Source organism: Poecilia latipinna, unplaced genomic scaffold, assembly GCF_001443285.1.
Source record: "Poecilia latipinna isolate Pla-1442-1.1 unplaced genomic scaffold, P_latipinna-1.0 Scaffold1182, whole genome shotgun sequence".
In the NCBI taxonomy this organism is placed as follows: domain Eukaryota; kingdom Metazoa; phylum Chordata; class Actinopteri; order Cyprinodontiformes; family Poeciliidae; genus Poecilia; species Poecilia latipinna.
In genome coordinates this window covers 96,238-122,817 of record NW_015113798.1, presented here as the reverse complement: position 1 = coordinate 122,817, position 26,580 = coordinate 96,238, and the positions used below count along the sequence as shown (strand labels likewise).

General features: G+C 39.9%; 4 protein-coding genes and 1 long non-coding RNA gene across 8 annotated transcripts; 2 read left to right on the top strand and 3 right to left on the bottom strand.

Moving 5' to 3' along the window:
* Window positions 1-3,776: 3,776 nt before the first annotated feature.
* LOC106960390 (PRA1 family protein 3-like) lies at window positions 3,777-7,669 on the bottom strand. Its single transcript, XM_015053474.1, has 3 exons — window positions 7,394-7,669; window positions 5,425-5,642; window positions 3,777-4,744 (listed from the first exon to the last, which is right to left on the bottom strand). Exons 1-3 carry the CDS (start codon window positions 7,570-7,572, stop codon window positions 4,569-4,571), a joined length of 573 nt encoding a protein of 190 aa, XP_014908960.1. The 5' UTR covers window positions 7,573-7,669; the 3' UTR covers window positions 3,777-4,568.
* On the top strand, window positions 6,513-20,202 carry trnt1 (tRNA nucleotidyl transferase, CCA-adding, 1). Of its 4 annotated transcripts, none has more exons than XM_015053468.1 (8): window positions 6,513-7,048; window positions 13,530-13,642; window positions 14,687-14,880; window positions 17,999-18,137; window positions 18,224-18,350; window positions 18,431-18,624; window positions 18,953-19,206; window positions 19,925-20,202. In XM_015053468.1, the coding sequence occupies exons 1-8, from the start codon at window positions 7,032-7,034 to the stop codon at window positions 20,168-20,170; spliced, it is 1,284 nt and encodes a 427-aa protein (XP_014908954.1). In that variant the 5' UTR covers window positions 6,513-7,031; the 3' UTR covers window positions 20,171-20,202. The 4 variants fall into 4 exon arrangements, with proteins under 4 accessions (XP_014908954.1, XP_014908956.1, XP_014908958.1 ...); XM_015053470.1 differs by lacking the exon at window positions 6,513-7,048 and adding an exon at window positions 13,201-13,283 and having other exon boundaries at window positions 13,519-13,642; XM_015053472.1 differs by lacking the exon at window positions 6,513-7,048 and adding an exon at window positions 13,289-13,380.
* On the bottom strand, window positions 9,148-13,156 carry LOC106960391 (PRA1 family protein 3-like). Its single transcript, XM_015053475.1, has 3 exons — window positions 12,934-13,156; window positions 10,986-11,200; window positions 9,148-10,465 (listed from the first exon to the last, which is right to left on the bottom strand). The coding sequence occupies exons 1-3, from the start codon at window positions 13,080-13,082 to the stop codon at window positions 10,329-10,331; spliced, it is 501 nt and encodes a 166-aa protein (XP_014908961.1). The 5' UTR covers window positions 13,083-13,156; the 3' UTR covers window positions 9,148-10,328.
* LOC106960392 (uncharacterized) lies at window positions 13,325-17,606 on the bottom strand. Its single transcript, XR_001427549.1, has 2 exons — window positions 17,105-17,606; window positions 13,325-13,496 (listed from the first exon to the last, which is right to left on the bottom strand). It is a non-coding gene; the product is annotated as an uncharacterized LOC106960392 (long non-coding RNA).
* Window positions 20,203-20,922: 720 nt separating the features above from the next.
* Window positions 20,923-25,874, top strand: avpr2b.1 (arginine vasopressin receptor 2b, tandem duplicate, 1). Its single transcript, XM_015053473.1, has 2 exons — window positions 20,923-23,436; window positions 24,623-25,874. The coding sequence occupies exons 1-2, from the start codon at window positions 22,557-22,559 to the stop codon at window positions 24,829-24,831; spliced, it is 1,089 nt and encodes a 362-aa protein (XP_014908959.1). The 5' UTR covers window positions 20,923-22,556; the 3' UTR covers window positions 24,832-25,874.
* Window positions 25,875-26,580: the final 706 nt, after the last annotated feature.

Here is a 26,580-nt window from a genome sequence, read left to right as displayed (position 1 = left end):
GCCAGTGTTTTTGTGACTTTGGGGGGACTTTTAGTTCCAGAAGATCTGAATGATAATCCATGACTTCAAACTGAGGCGTTTTCAAAGACACTAATTTTGCTTATTAATAGCAATATGTACTCAAAAGCACCTAATGTCATTTTTTTCACATTACAAAATTCAAACTCCAACCTCAAAATTCACTGCATTTTCTTGGAATTTTACGGAAAGCAAAGTTGTACATAATCGTGAAATCGAAGAGAAATAATTTAAGTGTGGCACCGTTTCACCTTTCTCTGCATTCATGACCATGTCTGGTGCCCATTTTTCCGCAAAATGGGTGATTTTCAAGTCTTGATTGTAATTTTCAATTGGAATTTGACTAGGCCATTCTACCAAATGATTATCTGCTAATTTGAACGGCTGTTTAGGACTGCTGTCCTCGAACCTCTCCAGCCTTTTTACACGTTTTCCATAGGCTTTCTAACCAGTCGTGGAAGAAACTTCCACACAGTGATGCCAGTCTCTGTTTCACCATGGAGGTGGTGTGTTCAGAGCGATGCACAGCGTTGTTTTTTATTTATCCCCAATACGTCTTGAACATTTTAAATGGAACTTCCTGTCTCATTTAAAGTGTCCTATGATATTTGCTCTAAAAACTAGACTCGGAATACTTGGTAAGACTTTGTGCAGTGAGCTTTGAATAGTGCTAGTCCATCACATAAAGTCATTAAAGTTTGATTTCAACGTGGCTAAATGTGGAAACAGTGCAATACGTTTGCAAAGCAATGCAAGAATGGCTGAACGAGTTGATTTTTAAACGCCCTGAGATCTGCTGCTCAGCTGTGCTTAGTTGTCGGGCTGGTTTTGTCCATCCCAAAGCTGTAAACCAACCAAACCCGTATTTAAAACCCGTCACACCCTCTTCGGTCTATAACCTCTCCTGTCATCCCTGCGAATGACAAACTGCGGAGTTTACAGCTCCAAAAACCCTCCCTGTAAGAGGAGCCTGCTGCTCTACACATGTCGTCCATAAACCCCCATGAACAACACTGTGCTCCTACAAGCATTCTGCTCCTTTCCCGTGTTTCCTTCCTTCCTTCCTTTCTCACATTTTCCTGCCACCCAGCACATTAACTCGCTCCCAGCGCCTCTCGGTAAGCTAGCTCAGAGGAGGTCTCGTGCCTCCACAACTTCAGGGACAAGAGCGGCGCGAGCGCCTTCTCGTCCAGCTGTCTGCCTCACACCAGCTGCAGCCAGACGCTACCGCTGACGTTTCACTACTAAAACAAAGCCCCACCACCCCCACTTCTGTACTTACCCTTCATTATCAGCCCAGAAGAAAGCTCCGCTAATGTGGAATAAGGCTCGGCGTCAACCGCAGTAATTTAGGTTCAGACAGACATGTCTCCACCGCACAATGAATGAGGTGAAGAGCTGGCATCAAATGTCTGATGGTGTTCTCGGTATTTATTGATAATCAGGTATAAGGACTACGAAGAAAATGACTAAACTTTGCTGCTTCGTTACCTTTAGGGAGCAATTTAGGCCCTTATCTTCAATACTAACCTTATGGTTAAATGTTTGAGTCAACTTTATAACCAACATTTTGCTATTAAGATGCTCTTCAGCAGTTATTTGCTCATAAACACAAAAAGGGGGCGGATATTTAATTCAAGCTAGCCCGAGGAGCTACGTTAGCTTTCTTGAAATTTCACATGAAGACCCATTAGAAACAAAAAAATAATAATTTTCAAACCACAATTTAAAAGTGAAATCACAGCAAAAACACAATAAATTACTAAGTATATTTAGTCTAGTTTTTAGTGTATATAGTGCACTAAATAAGACGAAATTAACTTATAAGTAACTTTTTAACATAGGAGCTTACTACCATGATCATCCTCATTGCTAAACATAGTAGTGGCAGCATCAGCCTGTGGGAGTGTTTTTTTCTTTTGTTTGTTTTTTTTTTTTGGGGGGGGGGGCGGTCCTGCAGGAAAGACTGTCAGAGTCGATGAGAAAATAAATGGAGCTAAAAACTGGACAAAAAATCTGCTAAAAATGATGGAAAAACACAAAACTTGAGCCTGTGGCAGAAATTCACTTTCCAGTAGAATCCAATGGCTTTTAGATCAAAGCAAATTCTTGCTAGAATGGTCTAGATAAAGTCCTGACCTCAATCAAATGGAGAATCTTGACTAACACTTAAAAATAACCATGCTCAAATAACCATGTTGCAAAGAATAACACTCTGTCCCTTTAAACTGATTTAAAACTCATTGAAGCTGATCACAATGTGAATGAGTTCATTCTTGGGGGTGTGAATACTTCTGCGAGGCCTTACATGTAGCAACTTTTGGAGCTTCACTCACCCTACTGTAGGGAACAGTATGAATATCAGAATACGGATTTTGAAGGGGAGCTTCTTTCTCTCTGCTGAGTCGACAATGACACACACCTGTTGAGTGAGCAGCAGGCGGTACACACACACGCACACACACACGTTCAGCTGCTGCCTCATGAAGAACAAGGGCCTCTACTGTGCCCTCTGAGACATGACTTTACTTGATTCTGCTGCCAGCGGTGCTTGTGTTTACTCCAAGTTTTCCCAATATGGATGAGGCAGCAGGGGACGTAAATCACAGCTGTAGCCCAGAGGGAGCGGGCCATTAAACTCAACAGAAACACTGGAGGTAGAGAAACAAGCCTGTGTGTTTTTTGGATTTTAGACAACCCAGAATGCAACACGTGAAGAACCAGTGAGCCATTCAAATATAAACAACACTTTTTCCCCCCCATCAGGAGCAGATAAGTGGAGCGCTGTCCAGCTCGGCTTCCGTTTCCATTAAACTTTGCTGCAATTACCTGGACCTCATAGTTGTTTGCACATTTGCACTTTTAAGCCTTACATGAACATAAGCAAAAAGCAAATAATGCTCTGCATGGGATAAAGTATTATTTCCCAAGGAAACTTCTTATGTACGGAGGTCCAAATGAGTCATAATTCACTAATTAAAGCATTCCTTTTTGCTTAAATATGTCATGAATGATTTAATATTCAATACAAATTCATAATCTATTAATTGTATAAGTCACTAAAAATATGTATTCAATTAAATACTTGCATGCTGCAGCACATTGTGTATTTATATCTTTAATAGTTTATATTACTTTTTCTCCACTGTTTGTTCAATGGGAGTATTAATAAATGGGAATAAGATTAAAAGCAGTTACACTTCTTTATGTGACTGACACTTATAGCCACATTTACACTGCAAAAACACAATCTTGCCAAGTTTTTTGGTGCAATTTCTGGTGCAATTGTTTTTCGTACACTTGAAATTAGACAAATTTACAAGTACCTTTTTATCAAGATATAGGAGCTTGTTTTCAGTCAATAACTGCTTAATATTAACTAATAAACGTACTCCTTCCACTGGCAGATTTACCATTTCACTTTTAACCACACATTTTTTCCCCATGTAGAAGTGAAATAAACTGCCAGTGACATTAGTACTTTTACATCAATAAAAGAGTTACTGGCTTAAAACAAGCTGCTATGTCTTGCTGATAATTTACTTGTAAGTTTTCTCATGTCAAGTGTAACTGAATGTTTACACTAGAAGTTAGATCAGAAATACTTTTGTAAGATTTTTTGTTTTTGTAGTGTAGTACCACAAAATATCATGACATGGTGAGGAGTGCTCTGGTACTGTAATCATTCAGGATCTTTCAAAAACAAACTTTTAAAAGATTTATTTATTTTAATATCAGAAAAAAATTGCCATTAGAAAACCATGTTTCGACAGGTTTATTTATTTATTTTTTATTCACAAGTGTATTCTTGTTATCTGGACTCCATTTTAGACGGAGCAGCATCAAAGCATCTGATCTGAGTTCAGGGCCTTATTGACAGCAGATGAATCAGAAATGCGCCATAATCTGCTGCACAGTCATCGATTAGTATGTCAGATGAGTGTAGCGTTCCCCCATCCATCACCCACGAGGCACTGTCAAAATTAAAGAGGTCAGGAGAATTCCTTTCAAGTTTTCCCTTTCAAATATTGACAAAGTGATCAGACTGAAGTCAAAGCTGGGCTCGCTCTTTTTGCATGATTCTCTTTGTTTTGCAGCTGGCTGGTTCCAGTCCAACTCCGGGCCGATGTAAACAGTTCCACTCGAAAATGTGAAGAGTTTTCCTCCTCCGTGAACTCGAAGCGCTCTGTTGTCTTGGCAGCGACGCATGTTGAGCGAGCACTTTTCAGTCTCGGTTGAAACTGCAACACTTGCGTGCCGCTTTCACAATTTCACTCGAGTGCAAACGGAGGGCTCTGCGAGACTGATTAAACACAGATTTCATAAACAAGAGGCTTCGCAGCTTGCAGCGGGACACGATTTGCATAGATGTGCAAGGGGTGGGAGGGATGGGGCAGCGAGAGAAGCACCCCTGACAAGTTCTGACCGGAGCGTCACGAGATACCCTGAGGAGGAGATAACGTTTGTTGATTTGCAGTCTTTTGTTTATCGTCAACATGCCAGACAATAGAGAAACTTGAAAGTTGTTGCATTTTGCAGAAACGTGGCCGCTACTCCTTCATTTTTCCCTCCAGTAAAGTCTGAATCTTAAGGAGGTTTTCCTCCTGCTGCCCCAGAGCCTCGAGCAAAAGGCCCATCGGAGATCTCTTCAGCCCCGCGACTTCCATCTTGTTCTCCATCTTGTTCTTCATGTTGCGCAGGCGAAACGAAGCGTGTGCGAGTATCACTGCAGAGCAGACAGAAGTAAATAAATTACATTTTAAAATTTGACATTTGGCCAAAACAAACTCATAAATAAACCCAGAGTATGATCTGATTCAGGGAGAATTTAGGCTTTGTTTACACGAGACTGCTGCCTGTTAGCTGCTGGTATTTGTCGGATGTTGAGTAGGGAAAAGTTCCACATTTATCAGACGATACAGTCAGCTGTAGTTGCCACGCCAGGCCACTATATGGCGCTATGATTTTAGCATGTCAAAACGACCCTTTACTTTGACCACAGTAAACAGCAACCCGTCTGAAAAGGTTAGAAACGCAACAAAGCACGATACTATCCGCCATTGTTTTACATTTAAAACAATGGCGGGCATGCGAAGAATAAACCCCGCAGCTGCCCGTTCTGCGCATGTGCGCCCGAACGTTACAAAAAAGTTTTAGGTCCAGGCGCGGTGGCGCGGGGATAGAGAATGCAACCCATATATCCTCGACAGAGGGGTTCAAGTCCCGCCCCTTTGACTTTTGCAGCCTATGACAACTTGACCACCGCCAAATAAAGACCACTAGAAACAAATCTTTAAAAAAAAGAAGAAAAAGTTTCTACTTTGTGTAATCGTGTAATCCAGACCACTTTTAAATGATATAATAATTCATAATCCAGTGTTGCATAAAGATTCTCCATTAACTTACAAATGAGAGGTAAAGTGATTGCTGTCATAAAAGTCATGACACTGCCGAGCAGAGAAATCAGCATGTAACTGGCCACCATGACGGCGATCACGAACGCCGTGGGGTTCTGGCTCTTGAAGTTCTTGATCACGGCTCGGTTCTCTCCTGCCCAGACGGAGCCCAGGAAGACGGCCGACACCACGGCAATGGCTGTGAGCATCCCCACAGGGTTGAGGAACCTGCAGGACCACAGCAGGGCGACACAAGGCGGGTTAAAGGCGGTTGCGATGCCCTCCAGAGTGTCACGGAGCAAGTTATGGTGTATGCACTGGCTCCCTCTAGTGGTTACATGTTTGAATTACAAAAACAACATTATCCCTGCACGTTATGACTGTTTTGATAGAGAAATGTCAATTTTAAAAGAAAGCTGGAAGCTGTAAAAAGCAATTGAAATAACTGATTAATGGATAAGTCCGTTGAAAAAAATATTTCTGTGTATCTAGTGTGTATTGTGTGTGTGTGTGTGTGTGTTTTTTTTTAAACTGGCATTTGCTTTACACGTCCAGATAAAGCCAGCTTTGTGCTTTGTGACAGCGGCAGCATTGACACACCACCACCCATGGCTTCTGGCCAAGTTTATGACTTCTATGGAAACAGGGCTCTTCGTCTTTATGCTGCATTCTAGCAACAAAAACCTCAAACAAAACTAAGGACAACAAGTGTAAAGATTCAGGTAGCATAAAGCTATATTATTTTTTTAAGGTACAATAATAGTGGAAAAGAGCTAAAGAAGTTTTAAGGAAGGCAGATTGTAACTTTTTCCAGCAAATGACAGTCTGAAAAGTGTAGTGGGTGGATGTATTCAACTCTCTTTACTGCATTTAGAAGTCTGGCACAACTGAGCGACTAATAGATGGCCCTCTACCTAACCTGGAAAGCTGCAAGATGACTCTGGAGGAGCTGCAGCTTGTTGGTGTGCTTACAGACTGAAACAAAGAGGTTTTAGTTATGATGCATTCAATGAACAAAGGAAAACAATCTGAATTTTCCGTATCTGACAGTTTTCGGCTGTAGTCAGACAAGGGAAAATTTAGCAGTTTCGATCTACGGTCGATTAATTTAGTTTTTAATTTAGTTTTCTGTCAGAATGACTGTGCACTTTGCATGTTTGAACATTTTTATTTGAAAAATTACTTGTTTAGTGTACCGTCTGATGCAGCAGAGAATGGTAAATATCCACGGTGTTATGCAGATCTGGCTAAATCTCACGTTATCTTCTACAAACCCATATGCAGTTACTTTTGCTGAACGTTAACTGAGTGAAATGTTTTCTCATCTCACATGGTTTGCTCAGTTTAGAAACCAAAAATAAATGTGTTAAAGTTCAGATTTGCTGAACGGAGTCAAGATGAAGTCACTGAAGCAATTTTCCAATGCTGGATTTGGACTCTAATCAAACACGGAAATACAGCTGATTTGTCATCAGCATGGCATTTTCATTGGCTGAAGAAGCAAAACACGTGACCCAGGTTTCATGACAAAAACCCAGGTTTGCAAACTTGTCCTGATCGGTAGATGGTACATTAAGCTTTAACTCGAACAAATTAACAACCAATGACACATACAGGATGTTTGACGCTATCAGGTAAGATTGTTAGATCAATTTATCAACTAACTACAGACATCTGGGAATGCCCAAACTAGTTCACTCTGTTCCTGGACTTCACTCTACACCAAAGTCTATGTGTTAGTGTTAAGCACTTGGCCAGTTCCCAAAATGATCAACTTTTAACCTGCAGTATTTTTTATGTATTTATTTTGTTCTCAAACAGCAGCAGAGTCATTTCCTGCCTTTGCTTCCGCTGATCTTTCTAGAAGTAGGTTAAACCCTTCTTTATGCCAGCAAGGCAACCAGACTAAGTGAATACAAAAAAATAAAAAAAAAATAAAAACAGACTAAAAAAAACTTTTACTATATGGCATTTCTTACCCGACAATGAAGAAAACGGCAATGGCGAGCACCAGGTAATTCGACTGATAATAAAGCAGGTTGCTGACAACTCGGTTGTTCCATCTTGCCATGTCTCCAAAATCCGGTTTAGCGAACCGTTCCGAGCCGGGGAAGAAGTCATCCCACGACCTCAGCGGTGCCACCTCTACTTTAGCCATTAGAGTCCTGTAGGTTATTTTCCTCTGACAGCTCAGTCCAGCAGAACCAAGAGGAAAAACAAACAGCTGTAACTTCAAGCTCAGTCTCGCGAGAGCGACTTCCCTAGCGCATGATGTGGCTTTGAAAACCTCACGCTATTGGACGAGAAGCGCACGTGTTTTTGCCATAAACATAAGGTTTCAATAACCTTTTGAGCTCCGAAATAAACCAACTCATTATGTTTCTAATGTGTTTTTAGCGCCCGGTTGTAAGTTATTTCTGTCTGAATCATTATTATTATTGTTAAAAACATAGGCGCAAGCGCCGTATTAGTTTCGACTTCCAATGGAAGTGACGCGTCAGCGCATCCGCCATATTGTGAGTGTCAGGTTATCATTTGAAAGTGTTATACACAGGGTTTTCTGCAGAAAAGAAACTAAAGTTTACGTTTAAACAAGTTTCAATAACCTTTTGAATATGAATCTCTGCAAATTAAAATAAGATCTACTGATATGACCGTCATAAAACTGCATCCATGATTGGAGAAATAACCCCTTTATTTACTAATTTTCTAGCATGTATTTAAGAATACACTTTTAAATAATTACTAAATACCAGAAAAATAAGGTTTTTTTTGTTTGTTTTTTAGTTCCTTCATAGTTGGAAGTATACATACATTTCCTTAGGATTTGGTGCCTTTAAACTGAATGAATTGGGTTAAACATTTTGGTTATCCTTCCACAATATTTTCATAATGGCTTATTGAAATTTTGGTCCATTCCTGCTGACAGAACGTGAGTTTGCCCAAAAATACCTTTAAAATTATTCCCAAAAATGTTTTAAAAGCTTGAGATCGGCTGTTGCTAATTAAGCAGTCAGAAGCTTAAAACTCATGACATCATTATCTGGACCTTTCAGGTCTTTGAAGGTGATAAAAAATATCTATATTTAAGGAAACTCTAGCTCTCATTATATGCCACTATGAAACGGCAAAGACATTTAAGATGGTTCCTAATAATGCTCTAATAAATGAATGACTGCAGGAACCTAAAATGTAAGAGAAACAAAGAATGGTCTGTTCTGTCTTTGCAAATGTGGACCAAGCTAGTTAGACTGCTACAAAAAAAGATAAATGCTAAGAATGAACATTTATTCTTTGGCCAAACCTCTTTTTCCACCATTATTCTCCAAGTGGACTCTTGTTATCTGCAGTTTCAAATGGAATAGAGAGGGAAAAAAAAAAATCAGAACAAGTATGTAGTCCAAGTTTAGAGCTTTACTGACTGCAGATAAACCCACTCTGTCAAAAGAACCTTCACACAGCTCTATAATCTACTGCGAGGTCACTGATTAAAACTTTGAACGAGTGGAAGGGAAAGAACATTTACCCCATCCATCACTCTGGAGACACGGCTCAGATAAAACACAGGAGAGTCAGGAGAACTCCTGATGGGCATCATGGCTTTCCTTTTCAACTTTTCCAGATGGTAGACACTAGCAGTAAAGTATGTTGTATAAACTTCAATCTCTATTGAAAGGAACTTGAAGTGTAAACCGGTGGAACCAACGACCCAATAAGACGAACTGAAGGCAGATTTGTGTTTTTATGTTCTTTATTTATGAAGCATAGCGTTTTATGACCACACGAACATGTTAAAGCAGATCTTGGAGAGAAAAACAAGAAAAGATCTGCCAAACGGCATATTAAAGGACACTGTTGAGTTTTTTATTAGTAACATTAGCTACAAACGACATCAAAACCAAAAAACACAGCAGGAAAAGTCGAGGTCTGATCAAATGCTCTTGATACAAACAAGAAGGTGCTTTGATCAGATGGAACCAAAAGTAAATATTTTGGCCAGCATACAAAAAGAATATGTGTTACAATCAAAACAGTAAGTCTGAATGCGCCATGATGAAATATGGTTATGGGAATATTATGCTGGCCCAAAGTTCAGACCTTAACCCAACTGATAATCTGGAAGTCTCCATCCAGTCTGGTTGAATTTAAGCTATTTGGAAAAGAAGAATGTGCAAAACGATTCATCTCTAAATATCTAAAGCTGACAGAGACCTTAAAAGATTGGAGGTTGATTTTAGAAAGTGTGGTGAGCCATTCTTTCATTAAACATTTCAAGATCATGTGTCATTATTGCTGCTAGTGAAGAAGAAAATAAGTCAATATCAAAACTTTATATTTTTAGAACGTGTGAACTGAATTCTGCCAATTTGCCAACAAATCTTAAAATTTAAAAAAGAAAGTCTTTGAAAAAGGCACAGGGATCAAAGAGGTAAACCAAAATATCATCTGCATAAAGTGAGGCATTTCAGTGTTGCTCTGTTGATTCTGTTGCTGTCAGAATTTTAAAAAATATGTGCAAGACAGGATATCGAGCCTTTATTTCATGAATAAATCTTAAGTTAGTATTTTCTAAAAGTGTCTCAAAAGAATTGAGAAAGCCTGTTGTAATGTCAAGACTGGTTAGCTTTCTTGTATTTCTTTTATTCATTAAATTACTCACGACAAGCACCGACATGTATGTAGATTTCTTAACCATGAAGGATGTAGCTGTGGTGCACACAACAGATTTAGTGCAGGACAGAGAGACGCTCCTCAGAGCGGCGGAAAACATTCACTAGCAAAGATGCAGTTTGTCAGTTACAGTCGGTCCCTTAATATCAAAAGAGGAACTTTAACAAGGTTAATGAGCATAGAGGAAGCATTTTTGTTTCATCTGGGGGGGAAAAAAGTGCCTTTTCAATCATTCTGTCTCCTTTAGTTGTTCATTTCCTTTTCTTTCCCGCGAGCCTTTAATAAAAAGCCCATCGGTGACCCCTTCAGCTTCTGGGCTTCTTTAATGCACGCCACCTCGTTCACGTTGCGGTTGCAAAGGGAAGCATGTGAAACAGTCACTGCAGTGCAGAGGGAAAGGCAAATGCTAATGTTTGCAATTTAGCAAAAATATAATTCATTGATCATTTATTAAACCTGGTATAACTCAAGATACTCTATGTAACTTTTGTAAAAAAATTTTTTTACATATTTGTAACAGATAATCTAATAAAAATTGAGTTCCTCTGCCTTCTCCCAGTGCTAACTAGAAACAACCAATCAGAGCCAGGAGGCATATCACAATTTTTTTGTCATGCTGCTCATCCATTAGCCATTAGCACATTTAGTAGTAAGTACATGAACTTGATAGACAGCACACACCTCTTGGCTCTGATTGGTTGTTTTTGGAGGTGATTTTTTTCAGATTAGTTGTCTCATCACATATTGTCACCACATGGTGACAGTTTTAACAAATATGTAAAAAACAAAACAAAAACATTAAAAAAAGGCACTAACCATTACATTTTGCTTTTTAATTAATTAATTGATTAATTAATTAATTTTATTTATTTATTTAGTGAGACAAAGAGGTGAACTTACCGGCCAGGCATATAGCGGTAGCTGACAAAAATGTCCTGATACCTACAAAGGTTTTAGCCACGAAGTGAACGGCTATAATGTCGATGATAAGAAACGTTAAGGGACTCCTTCTCTTCAAGCCGACAATAAGTGGCAGTTCTCCGACACAAGCTGAGAGCAGAAAAACGGCCAACATAACGGCGGTGCCGGTGCCCACTCCCACCGGGTCCTTGAACCTGCGGGACAACACAGAGGCACGTGAGCGCAGCTTAAAATGCTGCGGTGTTCCTGAAATATCAGTGTTTTAAGCACTTGCTCCACCTAGTGGTTAGATGTTTTATCAGCATCATGTCTCCTACGGTGCGCCTGGGGAAAAGTATCCCTCGAACATTTCCACATTTTGATTGTTTGTGATTGTCACATAACAATCACAAACACAACAATCTCCACCCATCTTCTAATCACATCCGTATTTCTGTCTCCTGCTGAGGAAAGACATCCTCACAGGAAGACGCTGCCACCTCAACGTGTCACCATGGGGATGGTGTGTTCAAGGTCATGTACCGGAATTTGTTTTCCCGGAGTCATGAGAAAGTTACGGAAACTCATCAGATATTCAGTCTATTTAAAAGACGAAGTAATATTTTCAGTCTCGCCTTTACATAGAGCAAAAAATGTAAAAGTACCACACCATGAAACTTGCAACAGATACTCAGTGCTTACTAATAAGTGATTCCTGCTAAGTCAGTGATTGGATGCAATCAGCTTGGTCTTCTCCAATAGAATTCTTTTACCAATTTAATTATAAACTGAACTTGACTACATCGTTTTACAACTTGGATTATTTTTTTTAGGCTGCCCTGAGACATTTGTAGTGAGCTGGCAGCATATAAATGAACTGAGTTGAATCGTAAACAGTTTTGTTTTCCTTTTTCTCCCCCATGTCCTGTCCAAGCAGAGCAACAAGCAGAACTGTGCCTGAGTGCCAAAATAGAGCTGAACAGTTTTACTTTCACAAGAGGAACATTATGGTATTTGCTGTGCTTCACTTAATATATATATATATATGTGTGTGTGTGCTAAAAATAAACTATAAGAATTTGGTTTGCGTTTATTTTAGTAGTCTTTCTGATTGTACAGGCATGCACTTTCATTTTACAGCGTAAGACTTTGGAAACTGTATTTAGAATGTTACGGTCTACTGTCAGTCTTTAACTTTTTAGAAGGTTATGGCCATGCGTTCATAAAACCTTTAGAAGGTTTATAAATTATTAAGTCTTACAATTGAAAAAAAAATAATTTTAACAGTAGCATTAATACTTTATAGGCCCACTGAATGCACTTGACATTTTTGATATTTTTCTCATGTAAACATTTTTAAAGACCATTTTTACCTGGTTCTTTGTGTTGAAATAACTCAAAAAGACAAGAGTGACGAAATGCAAAAGCATTCCAGAAGTGTGAATACAATTTTGTTTGTTGGTACTAGACCACAGACCAGTTCTTCAAGCTTAAGGATTTCATTGGAACTAAGTAATAACCTCTCTTTCTGGTTCAGTTTGTTTCCTCGTTTTACTTTGTCCATCGAAACTAGCAAACGGCAGGATAACAAACTTTATGTATGCGTGTCTGTATATACACTGCTCAAAAAAATAAAGGGAACACTCAAATAACATCCTAGATCTGAATGAATGAAATATTCTCATTGAATACTTTGTTCTGTACAAAGTCAAATGTGCCGACAACAAAATCACACAAAAATCATCAATGGAAATCAAATTTATTAACCAATGGAGGCCTGGATTTGGAGCCACACACAAAATTAAAGTGAAATGTTCCCTTTATTTTTTTGAGCAATATATATATATATATATATATATATATATATATATATATATATATATATATATATAATTTTTTTTTTTTTAATTACAAACAATAAAAGGATGCAGTGTACGACATTTCTTACCCTGCAATGATGTAAACAGCAGTACTGAGTACCAGATAATTAGTCTGGTAATAAAGTAGGTTGCTGATTAGTCTGTCGTGAAAGTCGGTGCCATTAGCCGGTGTTTTCCAGCCGGGAAAGAAGTCTCCCCATTGCCTGAACGGCGGCATCCTGGAGCTTATTTCTCTGACAGATGGCACAGGCAGCAGCGCCTGAAACTTTAAAACATGACAAGTCTCGCGAGAGACGTTTTAAACCCGCCTTACGTGACCGAAAACCTCTCACGCTATTGGTAGGTGAGCGCACGTTTTCTGAAACTCTTCCGGTATCGCTTCATGAGGAGACCAGATATAACAGAAAGATAATTTTCGGTGAAAATTGTGTTGTTGGCTTATAAAGTGTGCCAAGGTTGTTTTTTTTCCGTTTCCCATAAGCGGCTGATGCTGACATGTTCTGACAGTATACCAGGTGCTTTGAGACCGTTATTTGAACCGCAGTGAACTGTCCTCCAATGACAAGTTAGCCAGCTAGCTCCTCAGTTACTGCAAGCGAACCCAAACTGAGGGACCTGACGTGTTCTCTCTCTCTCTCTCTCTCTCTGTGTAAATGTGGAGCAGATTTTTCAGACCTGTTGTGATCAGTCATAGTGTATGGAGGAGTCTGTTCACCATGCGGCTGAAGACTAGCGAGTTCAAGTCTCTCTTCACTGATGGGCTGAATGGGATAGCAGGTGAACACACACGATTTGATAGGAAAAAAAACTTAGATACAGAGTGGATTCAGTTTAATTCACAAGTCTGCCAGTGATATGATATGATGTGATATAATATGCTCATCTAACACAACCATTTACATATTTATCAATTTACAGAAGTTTAATATTTTTGTTCAAGTATGATTGTAATACTTTATGTTAATTCTGGTATCAGGCATTTAGATTTAAAAAAGCATTTTTTTCTAAATGAATAAAAATAGATCACCTGAAGGCCTATCACGACAACAAATGTTGCTGGACAATAAATTGCTCCAGAAATTATTGCGATAAATAATATCGTCATTTTGAAACTTTTTTCAACTAATATATTAATAATAATTCAAGTTCACCCTCTGATTTAAACATTCACCGCTTTTTCTACTTCAAAAATCATTTGTAACCACTAGCCTTGAGAAGTCATCTAATTAGTCTACTTATGTGTCATTTTGGTATAAATAAAGCTTTGCTGCCTTTGTGCATTTTATTTTTACCTAAAGAAACCCAAAAATCAGGACACTTTATCGATGATTGTAAAATATTTTGTTAGTTTCTTCTCCACTGACCTCAAGCTTTGCGATTTGGTAAAAGCAAAACTACTGCTGTACGCTTTATTTCTGGTAGTAGGTTCAAAACAGGTCAGTTGTCCAACCTGTTGTGCAAGCTGTTTTTAAAATGTGAAAAAAATGAAAGACATGGAACAGATTTTTTTTTTTAGCTTATTGTAGTTTGGAAAGGAATGCTCTAAACTTTCATTTATATTCAAGAGTGCCACCTATTGTGCAGCTAAGCATGTCTGTATACTGTTCAGTTTTTCCATGAAATTAGATTGGAATATTGAAGTTGTTTTGTGACCTTATAACATCTGACAATGATGATTATACAAAGTAATAAAAAAAAAAAAAACGTTATCTGCCACAATCGTAATTGGTGCATTGTTACTATTTGAGAATCTGACTTGTAAAAATCCGTGCTCATAGTTCATTATCCTGTTTTGAATAAGTCAGAATCTCGTTTCTCCAGAGCTGTTTGAGAAGCACCAGTATGAGCTGCGGATCGCCGGCGGCGCTGTGCGGGATCTGCTCTCCGGGAAGCGGCCTGAGGACGTGGACTTTGCCACCACAGCCACTCCGGAGGAGATGAAGCGCATGTTCCAAGATGCTGGGATCAGGTTGATCAACAACAAAGGAGAGAAGCACGGCACCATTACCGCACGGGTAAGACGCTGAATAGTTTTAATGGCAACTGATACAAAAAAAATCTGCTTTTTAGTGATTATTTGAAAAGCTGTCTTCATACCAGCTTTTTCTTCAACCTAAAGTGTTAGATTAAATATCATAGTCTTGATACTTATAGGTAAATAGTGTTAAAATTGGTGACAGTTTGTTAAAGCAATATGTCCATGACTAAACCGTCATCTGGCATAAAAGAGAACTTGTTACCAAAGTTGGATTCTAATTAAATCCCTCTTCTACTGGAAATGCCTGCATCAGTTTCGTTTCTGCCTCCAGAGGTAGATGGGTGAATAATTACTGTTTGTTTGGGCAGGAGATCAAAAAAGCTGGAAGTGTATGCAGATGAGAGGATCAGCAGGAATGTTGCACAGCCAGATATCTTTGGACTAGAGATGTCAGGCTGTGAAACAGTTTTCTTCAACTTATTGGACACTGACTTCTTGTCTTCTGTTTCTTTAAAAATGAATGCACAATCTCTTTTATCATTTAGTGCTACAAAAAAAACTCCAACCGTCCATACTCCGTGGTTCTGTATATGTTGTTTAAGATGAGTGTTTTTGAGGAATAAAACTCTTGGCAGCTTCATTACATAGCTATTAAAATAAGAGTTATAAAATAAGAGTTATAGTTGTAGAGTTATAACTCTTATTTTAGTTATAGCTAACTAAAATAAGAGTTATAGTTGGCTTGTATAAGAGTTATGCACTTTGACTCGAGCTTCAGTTTTAAGAAAAGCCAAAAGCGGAGTGAAGAAAAATGCGCTTAATGAATTGTTTTACGAACATGTGGCCACGAATGATTAAATAACCAGTTTGATGAATCGAAATTGTAACCATGTGAGTTGTTGGCCCATCCTCACAACCAGTCTGATCAGTTAAAGTACTTGGTAGATCTGAAGTTTAAAGGGATATTTATTACAGTGGCTCTGTTAGAATTAGTTTAGTTCTCTCCAGATTACAATTATGCCCCAAATTATTCATGTTACTGTCCCCTGGCAACCAACAAGTTTGGTTCTGAAAGGAAATTAAAATTTTTCCTTCTTTTGTTTATAACCTTAAGTGGTGGGCACCGCTAGCTAAAAAGTTAGTTACACTAACACTTGATAGGAGGAGTTTTGAAACTATTGCTAAATAACAAACTTTAAGGATAATTATAATAATTTACCTGTTGTATAATCTTCTTAGATATTTATGTTTAAATATTGTTATTCAATGTCTGTTTTATTTTGTTCCTGTATGCTTCTTGTTTGAAGTTAAGTTATTTGGGGAAAAGAAAGATGGAACGAAAGGAAACGGAGCTGCAGAGAAAACGGTGTTCACCCACTTCAAAATAAGAGCACGAACATAAACATCTAACTACCTGAAGAATTAATAACAGTTGGTAACTAAAACTTCAACTCAGACATGAACTGAAAGCATAAAAAGCAGCCAAGTTGGTGCTTAGTGCTTTGCTAATATTAGCTAAAGCACTAAACAAAAAGTTAGCTTCGCTATTTTCTTACTAGCGGAAGTGTTTCCACCACTGGAAACTTAAATCTGCCAGTGATGTGAGTCATCTGGGGCAAAACTAAAGTTTGTTCTGGAAGTCGAAGCTAACGGCTAGTCTGAGACTTTGCATTTGTTCAGACTGTTGCACATCCCAGAAACACTTCATGTTCTGTACTCTGCACGTTTCCCACAGGAGGAAAATCATGGGTCACCATCTTCTGCCTCCATCTGCTGTGTAGTCATCTACTTCTGTATGAATAACAATCTAATATAAACTTTAAAGGTTCATTAAGAGGATGTTTGAATTAAACATATTTGAGATTGAAGTTGTTTAAACAAGATCAACATCCACTTTGGTTCTTGGTTTATTGTTTATTCAGCCCAAACTATAGCAGATAATAACAATACAAGTCCAGCTTTACCTGATGTTTAGTGAACATCCTTTTAAATATGTTAAACATCCTGGGCAGTCACTCTCTCCCCCTCTCTCGCTCTCTTTTTTTAAACCGACTCCAGATAAAATCACGGGGAGAAATGAGAAGATATACTGGTGGAATAAAACCTGGGAGTAATCAGCAGTTGGATCATTGCTGATGCAGCTTCATTTCTTCCACTGCCGTTTATGACGGTTGGTTTCATCTCACCTTTCAGCTGCAGGCAGCATCCTGGCTGAGCGGAGGCTCTTAGAGATATTGAGCAGCAGCACTGAAGCCTATAACGGTGTGTGTGTGTGTGTGTTTGCTGCCTCACATTCCTTAAGAAAGTTGATTCTTCTCCTCATCCTATTCAAACGGCAGATTAACGAATCACATGGAGCATCAGTTTGAAGTTATGGGACAGCTGAAGTGAATGCAATCAGGGTCTAGTGAACGAAGTGAACTAATGCTTACTTTATAGTCCAGCTTTGAGCTCACTTAAAAGTTTGTTGCACCATAAAATAAGATCCGGATATGATGAGATTTGAAAATGAGTTTTCTCCAGCCTGATGATGGGACGGATAATGAAAAAAGAAAGGACAGCTAACAGTGACGGCCTTTTGCGGTGCACTGTAGAGAAGGCTCTTCAGAAGTTGGTGGGATTGTGATGTGATGCGCTTCACTAGCTGCGTTTTTATTAAAATGTGTGCAAATCTTCTGCTAGTTAGGGATGTCACGCTGCTAATATTCTGCTTCTGTCGAAAAAGCACAATTTTGCAATTGCTGGGTTTCCATTGAGTAAGAAATTAAATTAAAAACACACGTTCACGCTTTGAGTCATTAAAAATCATGGCAGCGACCGATGTAAACAGCTACATGAGATATATTTATAATTCAGCCACTAATGCTCTTCATCTGTCAGCCATGAGAGGAGATGTCGGCTTCTTGTTCAGCTGTTGGAGCGACAAGCCCCTTATACTTGGGAGTGGCTATGTATGAGGCGTTTTGGGGAAATTGGAGTCTGTGACTGGGATTCAAGATGTTCCAATGACCTCTGCGGTGCCATGAGAGCATAAACCTTTGAAATATACCACTTAATGTATCGAGATAATAGTATATATGAGACCCAGTTGGGGTTTTTTTCATTTAATTATTGAAATAAATTAAGTTTTTAAGTCATATCTTTGTCCTCCTCAGCTGCACGATGAGAACTTTGAGGTGACCACACTGCGAGTGGACGTTGAGACGGACGGCCGGCACGCGGAGGTGGAGTTCACCACCGACTGGCAGAAAGACGCCGAGCGTAGAGACCTCACCATCAACTCTATGTTTCTGGGTAACTCCACTCCCAAGTGAAAAGGAACTTCATTGATGAACAGTGATCATGATTTAATCCCAAGTGGTCCACTCTGCGTCTGACAGGGCTCGACGGAACGTTATACGACTATTTCAAAGGCTACGAAGACCTCCAGAACCACAAAGTCCGGTTCGTCGGCAACGCTGAGCAGAGGATACAAGAAGACTACCTGAGAATACTGAGGTATTTCAGGTAGGCAGAAACCGTAAGTGGTGTGTGGTTATTTCTAAACAAGTGGTTCAGTTGGTCACGGTCTCGTTGTTTTGTCCCAGGTTTTACGGCAGGGTGGCTTTAAGGGCCGACGAGCATGAGCCCGAGACTCTGACTGCCATCAGGGAAAACGGCCGGGGGCTGGCAGCCATATCAGGAGAAAGAATCTGGGTGGAGTTAAAGAAGATGGTGGTGGGGAACCACGCTGCTCATCTGCTGGAGCTTCTCTACAACCTAGACTTAGCTCAGTACATCGGTGAGAGACGTTAGACTTTAGAAAATACTAACATGAGAGCAGATTTTGATTCAGGCATTATTAGAAATATGAAATCCAAGCTAAAATAGTTTATTCAATCCAAAACACACAAACACAAATGATAATAGCTACGATCAATGAGATTCAAAATGAAGCGAAATAGAAATAACTCAATAAGTTTTGCATTAATCGAAAAGATGTAGGCTGAAGCTGTAAATTAGTTTCATTTTAAATTCAACTTTTTTAAAGCCTTCACAGAAATGCGTCTAATTCTCCTCGTCGAGTTTGTGTTCATTCCGGTTCTGTTCTCTCCCCCGCTACGCCCCAGGTTTGCCTCCAGATGGCGACGTTGACGAGATGAAGCGTGTATGGCGGAACGCCAGCGCCCACTCTCCCAAACCCATGACGGTCCTGGCGGCCCTGTTCCACGGCCCGGACAACGTGGACAAGATGGACCTGCGGCTGAAGGTGTCCAGGGAGGAGAAGACGCTGGCTCTGTTCCTGGTCAAGCACAGGCGGACGCTCCACAAGAGCGACGAAGAGCCAGACGACCTCAGACCTTTCACTGACTTTATTATCGATGTAAGTCTGCAGGAGCAACCTGATGATGATTTCTGCCTGCGTACCAAACCAGTTTTAAGGTCACGTCCCCATTTTCTTGTAAATTTTCGACCATTTTTATGTGTGGATGATTGCAGCCTTTTAGTGCCTTCAAAGGTTGATTCTGTCAATCAGCCTCTAAAAACGGCAGCTTGTAAAACATATTTAAAGTACATTTAGTCCAATCTTTTCTTTTCTTCTGCTGAGTGAAAGGGTTTAACTGCCAGAGCTAGAAAATAAATTCAGAAGCAGTTCCTTGTCAAGACGAGAAACTTTCTCATTATAGGATTCAAAACTCCCTGGCACAATTATTGGCACTCCTAACATTACCTTTTAAAATAAAGGGAAGTGAGGCAACTTATTTTTTAAACTCTTCTTTTTATTTTTAAGTTGATCAAAGTTTGTAGAAACTTTGACACCTGTGATTTTAAATCTGTCAGAATGTATTTGTCACATTAAAGACAATCAGTCAGGATTTGAGAACATAGAAACTAGAGGTGTCGCAATCTGTATTGAGAAAAAGTTGTATTGAGACGCCCCTGCTAGAACAATTAATTGTCAAGTGAAAGGTCAGATCTGCTTTCACAAGTTTGAACCATCTGAATCTGTTTTTATATATATATATATATATATATATATATATATATATATATATATTAATCGTAAGTAAGTCATATCTGTAATATCTCGCACTACCCAGAGCCGGGAGCCGGACTCTCAGAGCAAAGTGTGTGAGCTGCTGAAGTATCAAGGTGAGGAGAAGCTGCTGTCGGAGCTCCAGAGGTGGTCGGTGCCTCGCTTCCCCGTCAGCGGCCACGATCTGAGGAAGATGGGCATCACATCGGGGAAGGAAATTGGCACCAGCCTGCAGGAGCTCCGTGACATCTGGAAGAAAAGTCGATACCAGATGGATAAAGACGAACTGCTGAGTCATGTGAAGCTTTGAATAAAACAGGAACTGGTCACCATTGTGATTTAAATGGCTTTGCCCAAGTGTTATTTAAGTAGTTATCTTTATTTTAGACAGGGAAAAAAATTCAAAGGGTTTTTGTGTTACTTTATAACTGCACTGCTGCCAGATATGGTTAGAGTAGCTGAAGCATGTTGTGAATAAGGACACTACAAAAGGAAGACATGCGTATGCACTCATTACCGTTTGGCTACTTTTTCCCATTTTCATTTCGATTCAAATCTGCGGAGGCAGCACTTTGGACAGGTATCTTTGTCTTTGTCTGCTTTGAATTTTCTCTTTTTAAAAAGAAACAAAAAGGCTGATGCTTAAGCCCCTTGTTTTACCACGTGTACGAAGATAAAACGTAGCAGCATGAGTTTTTGCCGGTGGAATAAAATACTACATCCAGTGCCTTGTACAAATATTCACACCCCTTGAAGTTTTTCATGTTTTGTCATGTTGGAACCACAAACTTAAGTTGATCCATATAGGATTTCATGTTATAGGCTGACATAATAATGGTGGATTGTTTTAGAGTGGAAGGAAACTCCACTCCGTTGCTTCTAGTTTTCAAAATTATTTAACTACAAATCAACATGTAAATGCTGTACTCTTGCCTATTTTTTAAATAAGGGTATTATAAGATTAATCCAAAGGTTTCTGATTTTTCGTTTTGTTTGCCAGTATGTTTCCACCACCACTTGTGTGATTTATCATTTTAGCCAGTAATGTGAATCGAGGCCTGTTGAAAGTCAATCCAAAAGGCCAAAAAATGTACTGCCACTTAAAATCTAACAACCCAACAAATATTGCTTCCAATAAATCCTTTTCAAATACTTAATACTGAAATACGGATGGGGTGAATTTACAAGGTGTCTGTCCATTCTTAAAAATGTTAAATTTAAAATAAGACCTGAAAATGTATTGTAAAAATATACGTTGGTCTTAAATATTAATCACAGGTCTTGCATTTTTGTCGTGGTAGGGCTATTTAATCTCTGATATTGTCGGATATGTAGTGTTTTTGTTTTTTTGTCTCGTGGGACTTTTCTGTCAGGCTTGAGTCGCGCGCAGGTATGTCCATTGTATGGACTTAACTTTATTTCACAATAATTCGATAAAAAATAAAAATGCGAAAATTTTTTATTCAATCACAAAACAAAATCATATCAAACAAAAAGTTTTATTCAATCAGAAACCTGTGTAATGTAACTAGAGACGGTTGAGGCTCCCGAAAATTATCAGCTAATGAACGCTAGCAAGCTAGGTTTTTTATGGGCAAGTACAAATGTATCGCCCATTGGCTGGACGGCATTCATTATCTCCATTTCTTCACTTCTCTTGCCAATCCGTACGAGGCTAGTTGCATGCTGTGCAGAAAACTTTGTATAAAAATTACGTTAGGCACTATGGAGGAACGTTGTAGAGAGCCATATCCAGTGTGAGAAAAACAAAGCCGCTGCCAAGAGAACAAACAGCCCAGAAATTTCAGGGTTTTTTTGTTTGTTTGTTTTTTTTGCTTTGGTTGCTTGTACAGCAGTATATGTACCCCACCCTTCCCTTATCGACTTATTTTCCTACATCTGTTGCTTTTAGCAAGACAAATTGAGCATTATCCAGGGACAACAGATGGAAACAAGTTTTTGGCTAATTCTGTAAGAAATGTTAATGTGCATTGTCCCTACCAAATAAATTAAATTCTAAATTTAGAGGGTTTTTGTCTTAAATTTAATTCAAGGTGGCCTTTAAAATGTCTAAAATTGGGCTATGACACCAAAAGACACCTGCACATCAAAGTAAAGAGGGGTGAAGATGCGTCTTGAGCATTTTATTTCCAACATTGTCTAACACTTTTACATCAAGTCTTGATAAAAAAAACAAAAACAAAACACACACACATTCACGTTTGTGGTGTAAAAAAGGAGTAAGAACATTTTTTCAAGACATCTCAAGTTAATAGCATGAATGAAATATAAAACATAAGTTTGAGTAACATAGCTTAACTCCTTCTGTACAGTAAACTATTTCTTAAAAGTTTTTTGAAGATGTGATACTTTTAAATGTTTTCTGTCATGCCTTTCCATTTTCTCTCTACCTTCTTTGGTTGGAAACAACTCCTGCGTTTTGTGAGGTCGCTCCTCCTTCCTGCCCAGATCAGATATAAAACCATCTGTTCTCCCCTCTCCGCTCCCCAGTTTACTTGAACCAGCTTCCTAGTTATTGGAAAAATGGTCTGCAATCTCCTACGGCCATCTTTTGACTTTTTAATAAGCTTTCTTTCCGCCTGCTTTGTGTTTGTAATATTCAACCGTCTCTCCACCTGCGTCGGCTGCGTAATGGTGCGGGGCCCCTCTGGCCAGCGCTCGTCGGAGTGACCGGCATGGCTTGGTCCAGCGCGAACACCAGCAACGCCAGTTCGGAGGCCGTCCCGGCCGGGGACGAGCCCCGCGACGAGCGGCTGGCTCGCCTGGAAATAGCTCTGCTGTCCATCATCTTCGTCGCCGCGGGGCTCCTGAACTTCGGGCTCCTGCTGGTGCTGTGGAAGGGGCGGAAGCAGCTCTCCAGGATGCGCGTATTCGTCTTACACCTGTGCGTCGCCGACCTGGTGGTCACGTTCTTCCAAGTGTGCCCGCAGCTCATGTGGGACATCACGGACAGATTCGTCGGCCCGGACATCCTGTGTCGCCTGGTGAAGTACCTGCAGGTGGTCGGGATGTTCGCCTCCACCTATATGATCGTGGTGATGACCATCGACCGCTACCAAGCCATCTGCAACCCCATGGTGACTTTCCAGCGGAGGAGGGCGCGCTGGAACGGCCCCGTGTGCGCCGCGTGGTGCGTCTCCTTTGTCGGCAGCCTCCCGCAGGTCTTCATCTTCTCACGGGTCGAGGTCGCTCCGGGGGTCTACGACTGCTGGGGTCAGTTCGTTGTGCCATGGGGGCTGAGGGCTTACGTGACCTGGACCACTCTGGTGATATTCGTCCTGCCGATTCTCATCGTGATCGTGTGCCAGGTGCGCATCTGCCGCGCCGTGCACGCCAGCATCCACCTGAAGACGCACCACCATGCCGGGGCTGCTGGGGGGCAGGCGGCGAGCAGGCCGCTGTCCTCCCGGGCCAGCTGCGTGGTGGGGCTGTCGAAGGCGCGGGTGAAGACGGTGAAGATGACCGTGGTGATCGTGCTGGCCTACGTCGTCTGCTGGACGCCGTTCTTCACCGTGCAGCTCTGGTCCGTCTGGGACGCCGAGGCGCCCACCCAGTGTAAGAGCTTTACTGAGCCCACAATAAGGTCTAATGAGCTCTCTCACATTTTCTCACTTCATATTCCCAAACCTAAATGTATCTGTAGTAGAATAAACCAACAGAAAGTATTGCGTAAAGTAAAACCGGGGTGTCCAAATGGCACTTCCAGCCCCAGACTACGATTCAAAAACAACGCAAGTTTGTCCAACCAGCACAGAAGGTGGATTTAAATGAAGCATTTATTTATTAGGACAAAACAAATTCACAGACAGATAAAAAATGTTGTCCATCCATCCATTTTCTTTACACCCTTGTCCCTCAGTGGGGTCGGGAGGTGCTGGTGCCTCTCCAGCTAACGTTCCGGGCGAGAGGCCGGGTCACCCTGTCTGTCGCAGTTTTGTTTTAATAAAGATAATACTGGCTACAACAAAAAGTTTGGTTTGATGAAACATTTATAGGTGACCTACTATTCTACCTTGAACATGTTTGGATATAGATCCTACACATTTTTTGTACAAAATCATTCTTAGATAATGAGATAATGCTCGTTCTGCATGTTTTGAGCCCTTTCAGAATGAGCTGTTTTAGGGCGCCTTGTCACTTTAAACCCAGATAATCTGCTTCTGCCCCTCAACTCAATATTTACCCTCACACATGAAAATGGCTGCAAACGGATGTGCAATTATACAACTGTACACCTTTGAAAAGCAGAAGTGGGGCCTCCTGCACAACTAACAAGAGCACAGCAAGTGGTTTCTGGATGGTAAGTCAACAGCAAAACACTTGTCTTTTCCAGCAGCCATTATGCAATGCATACATAAAGCAGTTGATCAAAGGTGCTGGAGCTCCACTTGGGTTGCTTGGTAACAGTAAGGACTTCGCTGGGATTGCTTGGGTGAGATTGCTGATTTGTGACATTGCATTCCAGAGGTTTTTCAAACACCAAAAAACATAAACCGTTGCCAAAATCCGTCTCTGTGTTTTGCTGTATTTTTCCAAGTGCTTGAGTTGGTTTTGTAGAAGCATTAGAGGCCCAAATGGAGGTACAAAAAGTGCAAAATTCATCCCCTTTGAATCTTTTAAGCCTTCACATTTTACCACTTGTTTTTACACGGCTTCCAACTTAAAAACTAACACTAACGGGCTGTAAATATGAAGAGAAAGCCGACTATTCAGTATTTCTTCTCTCTCTCTCTCTCTCCAGCGGCCACCTTCACCATCCTGATGCTGCTGGCCAGCCTGAACAGCTGCATGAATCCCTGCATCTACCTGGTGTTCAGCGGGAAGCTGCCCGAGTGGCTGGTCGCCCTCATGTGTGTGGACGAACCCGACCTGAAGGAGTCGATGCAGGAGGAGGCAACCATGGTCAGCTCCCTGTACATCAGCCTCAAAGGCCTGTCAGACTGCAGGTAGAAGGCAGAGTGAGAAGCCCCTGGCTTTTTTCTTTGTTTTTTCATTTTCACTTCATGGTTGGTGGGAACCAGGGGAAATCTCCTGGTGATCATGAGGATATTTCAGCAGAAGTCTCTCTTCCTCTACAAATGATTGATGTTCAGCCTGAGTCGGGGAAGAGAACAGCTAATGTTTGGAGCAGCACAAAACTTAGACTGAAATACTCAAACTGAGTGAGTCGGTGTAAGACAGAAAAACGGAAAAAGTTTCAAACTCAACTTCGTAGACTTGACAACTGAAGTGCGTTGCACAAATAAAAATGAAATTGATGCATTTATGCATCGGCTGCCACAAGAAAAAGGAAAAAAAAAAATCTGTGTAATTGATGGTTAAATTCCTTTACCACTCAAGTCTATGTTTGCACGGCCACATGAATGTTCTTGACAGTTATTTTAAAAGATAAAAGTGTAATGAAGTTTGACAGGTGTAATGCATTTCTTGGTAAAAAAAATGTTGCGTTGAGTTTTCACTTTTTGTGTGTTTCAGTTGTGCTTTGTGTTTCATTGGAAATGTAAACACGTTGAAGACGTTTGACTCTTCTCATCATGGAGTTGATTCATGCGAATCTGTGGGAAAGATTTTTTTAAAGCAAAAATTGTTGAGAAATCTCAACATTTGTGATCAGTTTTTGTTGGATTGGGACTATTTTGATACAGGAAGAAGAAAAAACATATACATTTTGAAAGTGGATACAATAATCTGTGAGTGGGGCTGTGCACTGAAGGATTAAGAGTTTGTTTGTTCTTCTTTGCTACCAGAAGGTAACCCTGTTTTCTGTGACAGCGTATGTGGGCCATCGTAGATGGAAAAAAACTGGAGTACATTTCTGCCAAAAAACTGAGACTTTGAAATTAATCTCAGAAAATTTCTAGAAGTTTCTGTGCTCCAAAAATCTAAAAAATTGTGAGAAAATTCTCAGAAGTTTTGAGACCAATCTTAGAAATTGTCTAGAAAAAAATGGGAAATTTCTGAGTTTGGAAAGTTGAAACATTTTTTACTTTTAAATCTCAGATTTTTTTTTAATAAAAAAAAGAATCTTAGATTAATTTCAAAATGTCAGAGTTTTTTTTTTTTTTTTTTTAAATACCCTTCTTCATTTACATTGTCCCTAACACTCAGTGGTAGTTTTCCTATGTAGATGTGAGCAGAGAGTAAAAAGAATAACTTTAAATGCTAACACAATGTTAAAGTTTGATCCATCCCCTTTCATGCTGCTGTCTGGGGAATCTCTGCACTGAACAACAACGTTTTCCCAGTAGCATGAACACAAAGAGCTTGTGTTTTTAACACAAAACCATATCTGACTTATGAGATGAAGGAAATCTTTGTAGTTTTTTTTATTAAAAAAAAAAAAGCTAATTAGAAACTCTGCTGGGGGCAAAAGCAAAACTTTCAACAGGCAGTGGGTCTTTTGAATAACTACAAAATATAACTTTTACTTCATATTTGTCTCTTTTTTTGCCAGGAGTAAGTTTTAGACACACAAAAAAAAAGAAGTGGGAATGATTAACATGTGCAATAAATGAAGATCTGCAGAAGAAAATCACTTTTACGCCTGGATATATACGCCACTCTCCAAAGCTTTATGAATATTTTATTGCATACTTATCATAAAGCCCAAACCTAACCATAAAACCTAGCCTAAAGCCTTTTATATTATTGTTGTCTACAGATAACTTTTTTGGGGAGTGTAAAAAGAGTTCCAGTCCA

What these genes read in the sequence shown, in the direction of transcription:
- LOC106960390 (XM_015053474.1), bottom strand. Translation starts at nt 7,572, where the DNA reads ATGGCTAAAGTAGAGGTGGCACCGCTGAGGTCGTGGGATGACTTCTTC. An exon ending in GCCGTTTTCTTCATTGTCGG is followed by an intron (nt 5,643 to 7,393) that starts GTAAGAAATGCC and finishes GTGGTCCTGCAG; the next exon opens with GTTCCTCAACCCTGTGGGGA. An exon ending in AATCACTTTACCTCTCATTT is followed by an intron (nt 4,745 to 5,424) that starts GTAAGTTAATGG and finishes TCTGCTCTGCAG; the next exon opens with TGATACTCGCACACGCTTCG.
- avpr2b.1 (XM_015053473.1), top strand. Translation starts at nt 22,557, where the DNA reads ATGGCTTGGTCCAGCGCGAACACCAGCAACGCCAGTTCGGAGGCCGTC. An exon ending in CGCCGAGGCGCCCACCCAGT is followed by an intron (nt 23,437 to 24,622) that starts GTAAGAGCTTTA and finishes CTCTCTCTCCAG; the next exon opens with CGGCCACCTTCACCATCCTG.
- LOC106960391 (XM_015053475.1), bottom strand. Translation starts at nt 13,082, where the DNA reads ATGCCGCCGTTCAGGCAATGGGGAGACTTCTTTCCCGGCTGGAAAACA. An exon ending in GCTGTTTACATCATTGCAGG is followed by an intron (nt 11,201 to 12,933) that starts GTAAGAAATGTC and finishes GTTGTCCCGCAG; the next exon opens with GTTCAAGGACCCGGTGGGAG. An exon ending in TACCGCTATATGCCTGGCCG is followed by an intron (nt 10,466 to 10,985) that starts GTAAGTTCACCT and finishes TCTGCACTGCAG; the next exon opens with TGACTGTTTCACATGCTTCC.
- trnt1 (XM_015053468.1), top strand. An exon ending in CATCAACTCTATGTTTCTGG is followed by an intron (nt 18,138 to 18,223) that starts GTAACTCCACTC and finishes TGCGTCTGACAG; the next exon opens with GGCTCGACGGAACGTTATAC. An exon ending in AGAATACTGAGGTATTTCAG is followed by an intron (nt 18,351 to 18,430) that starts GTAGGCAGAAAC and finishes GTTTTGTCCCAG; the next exon opens with GTTTTACGGCAGGGTGGCTT.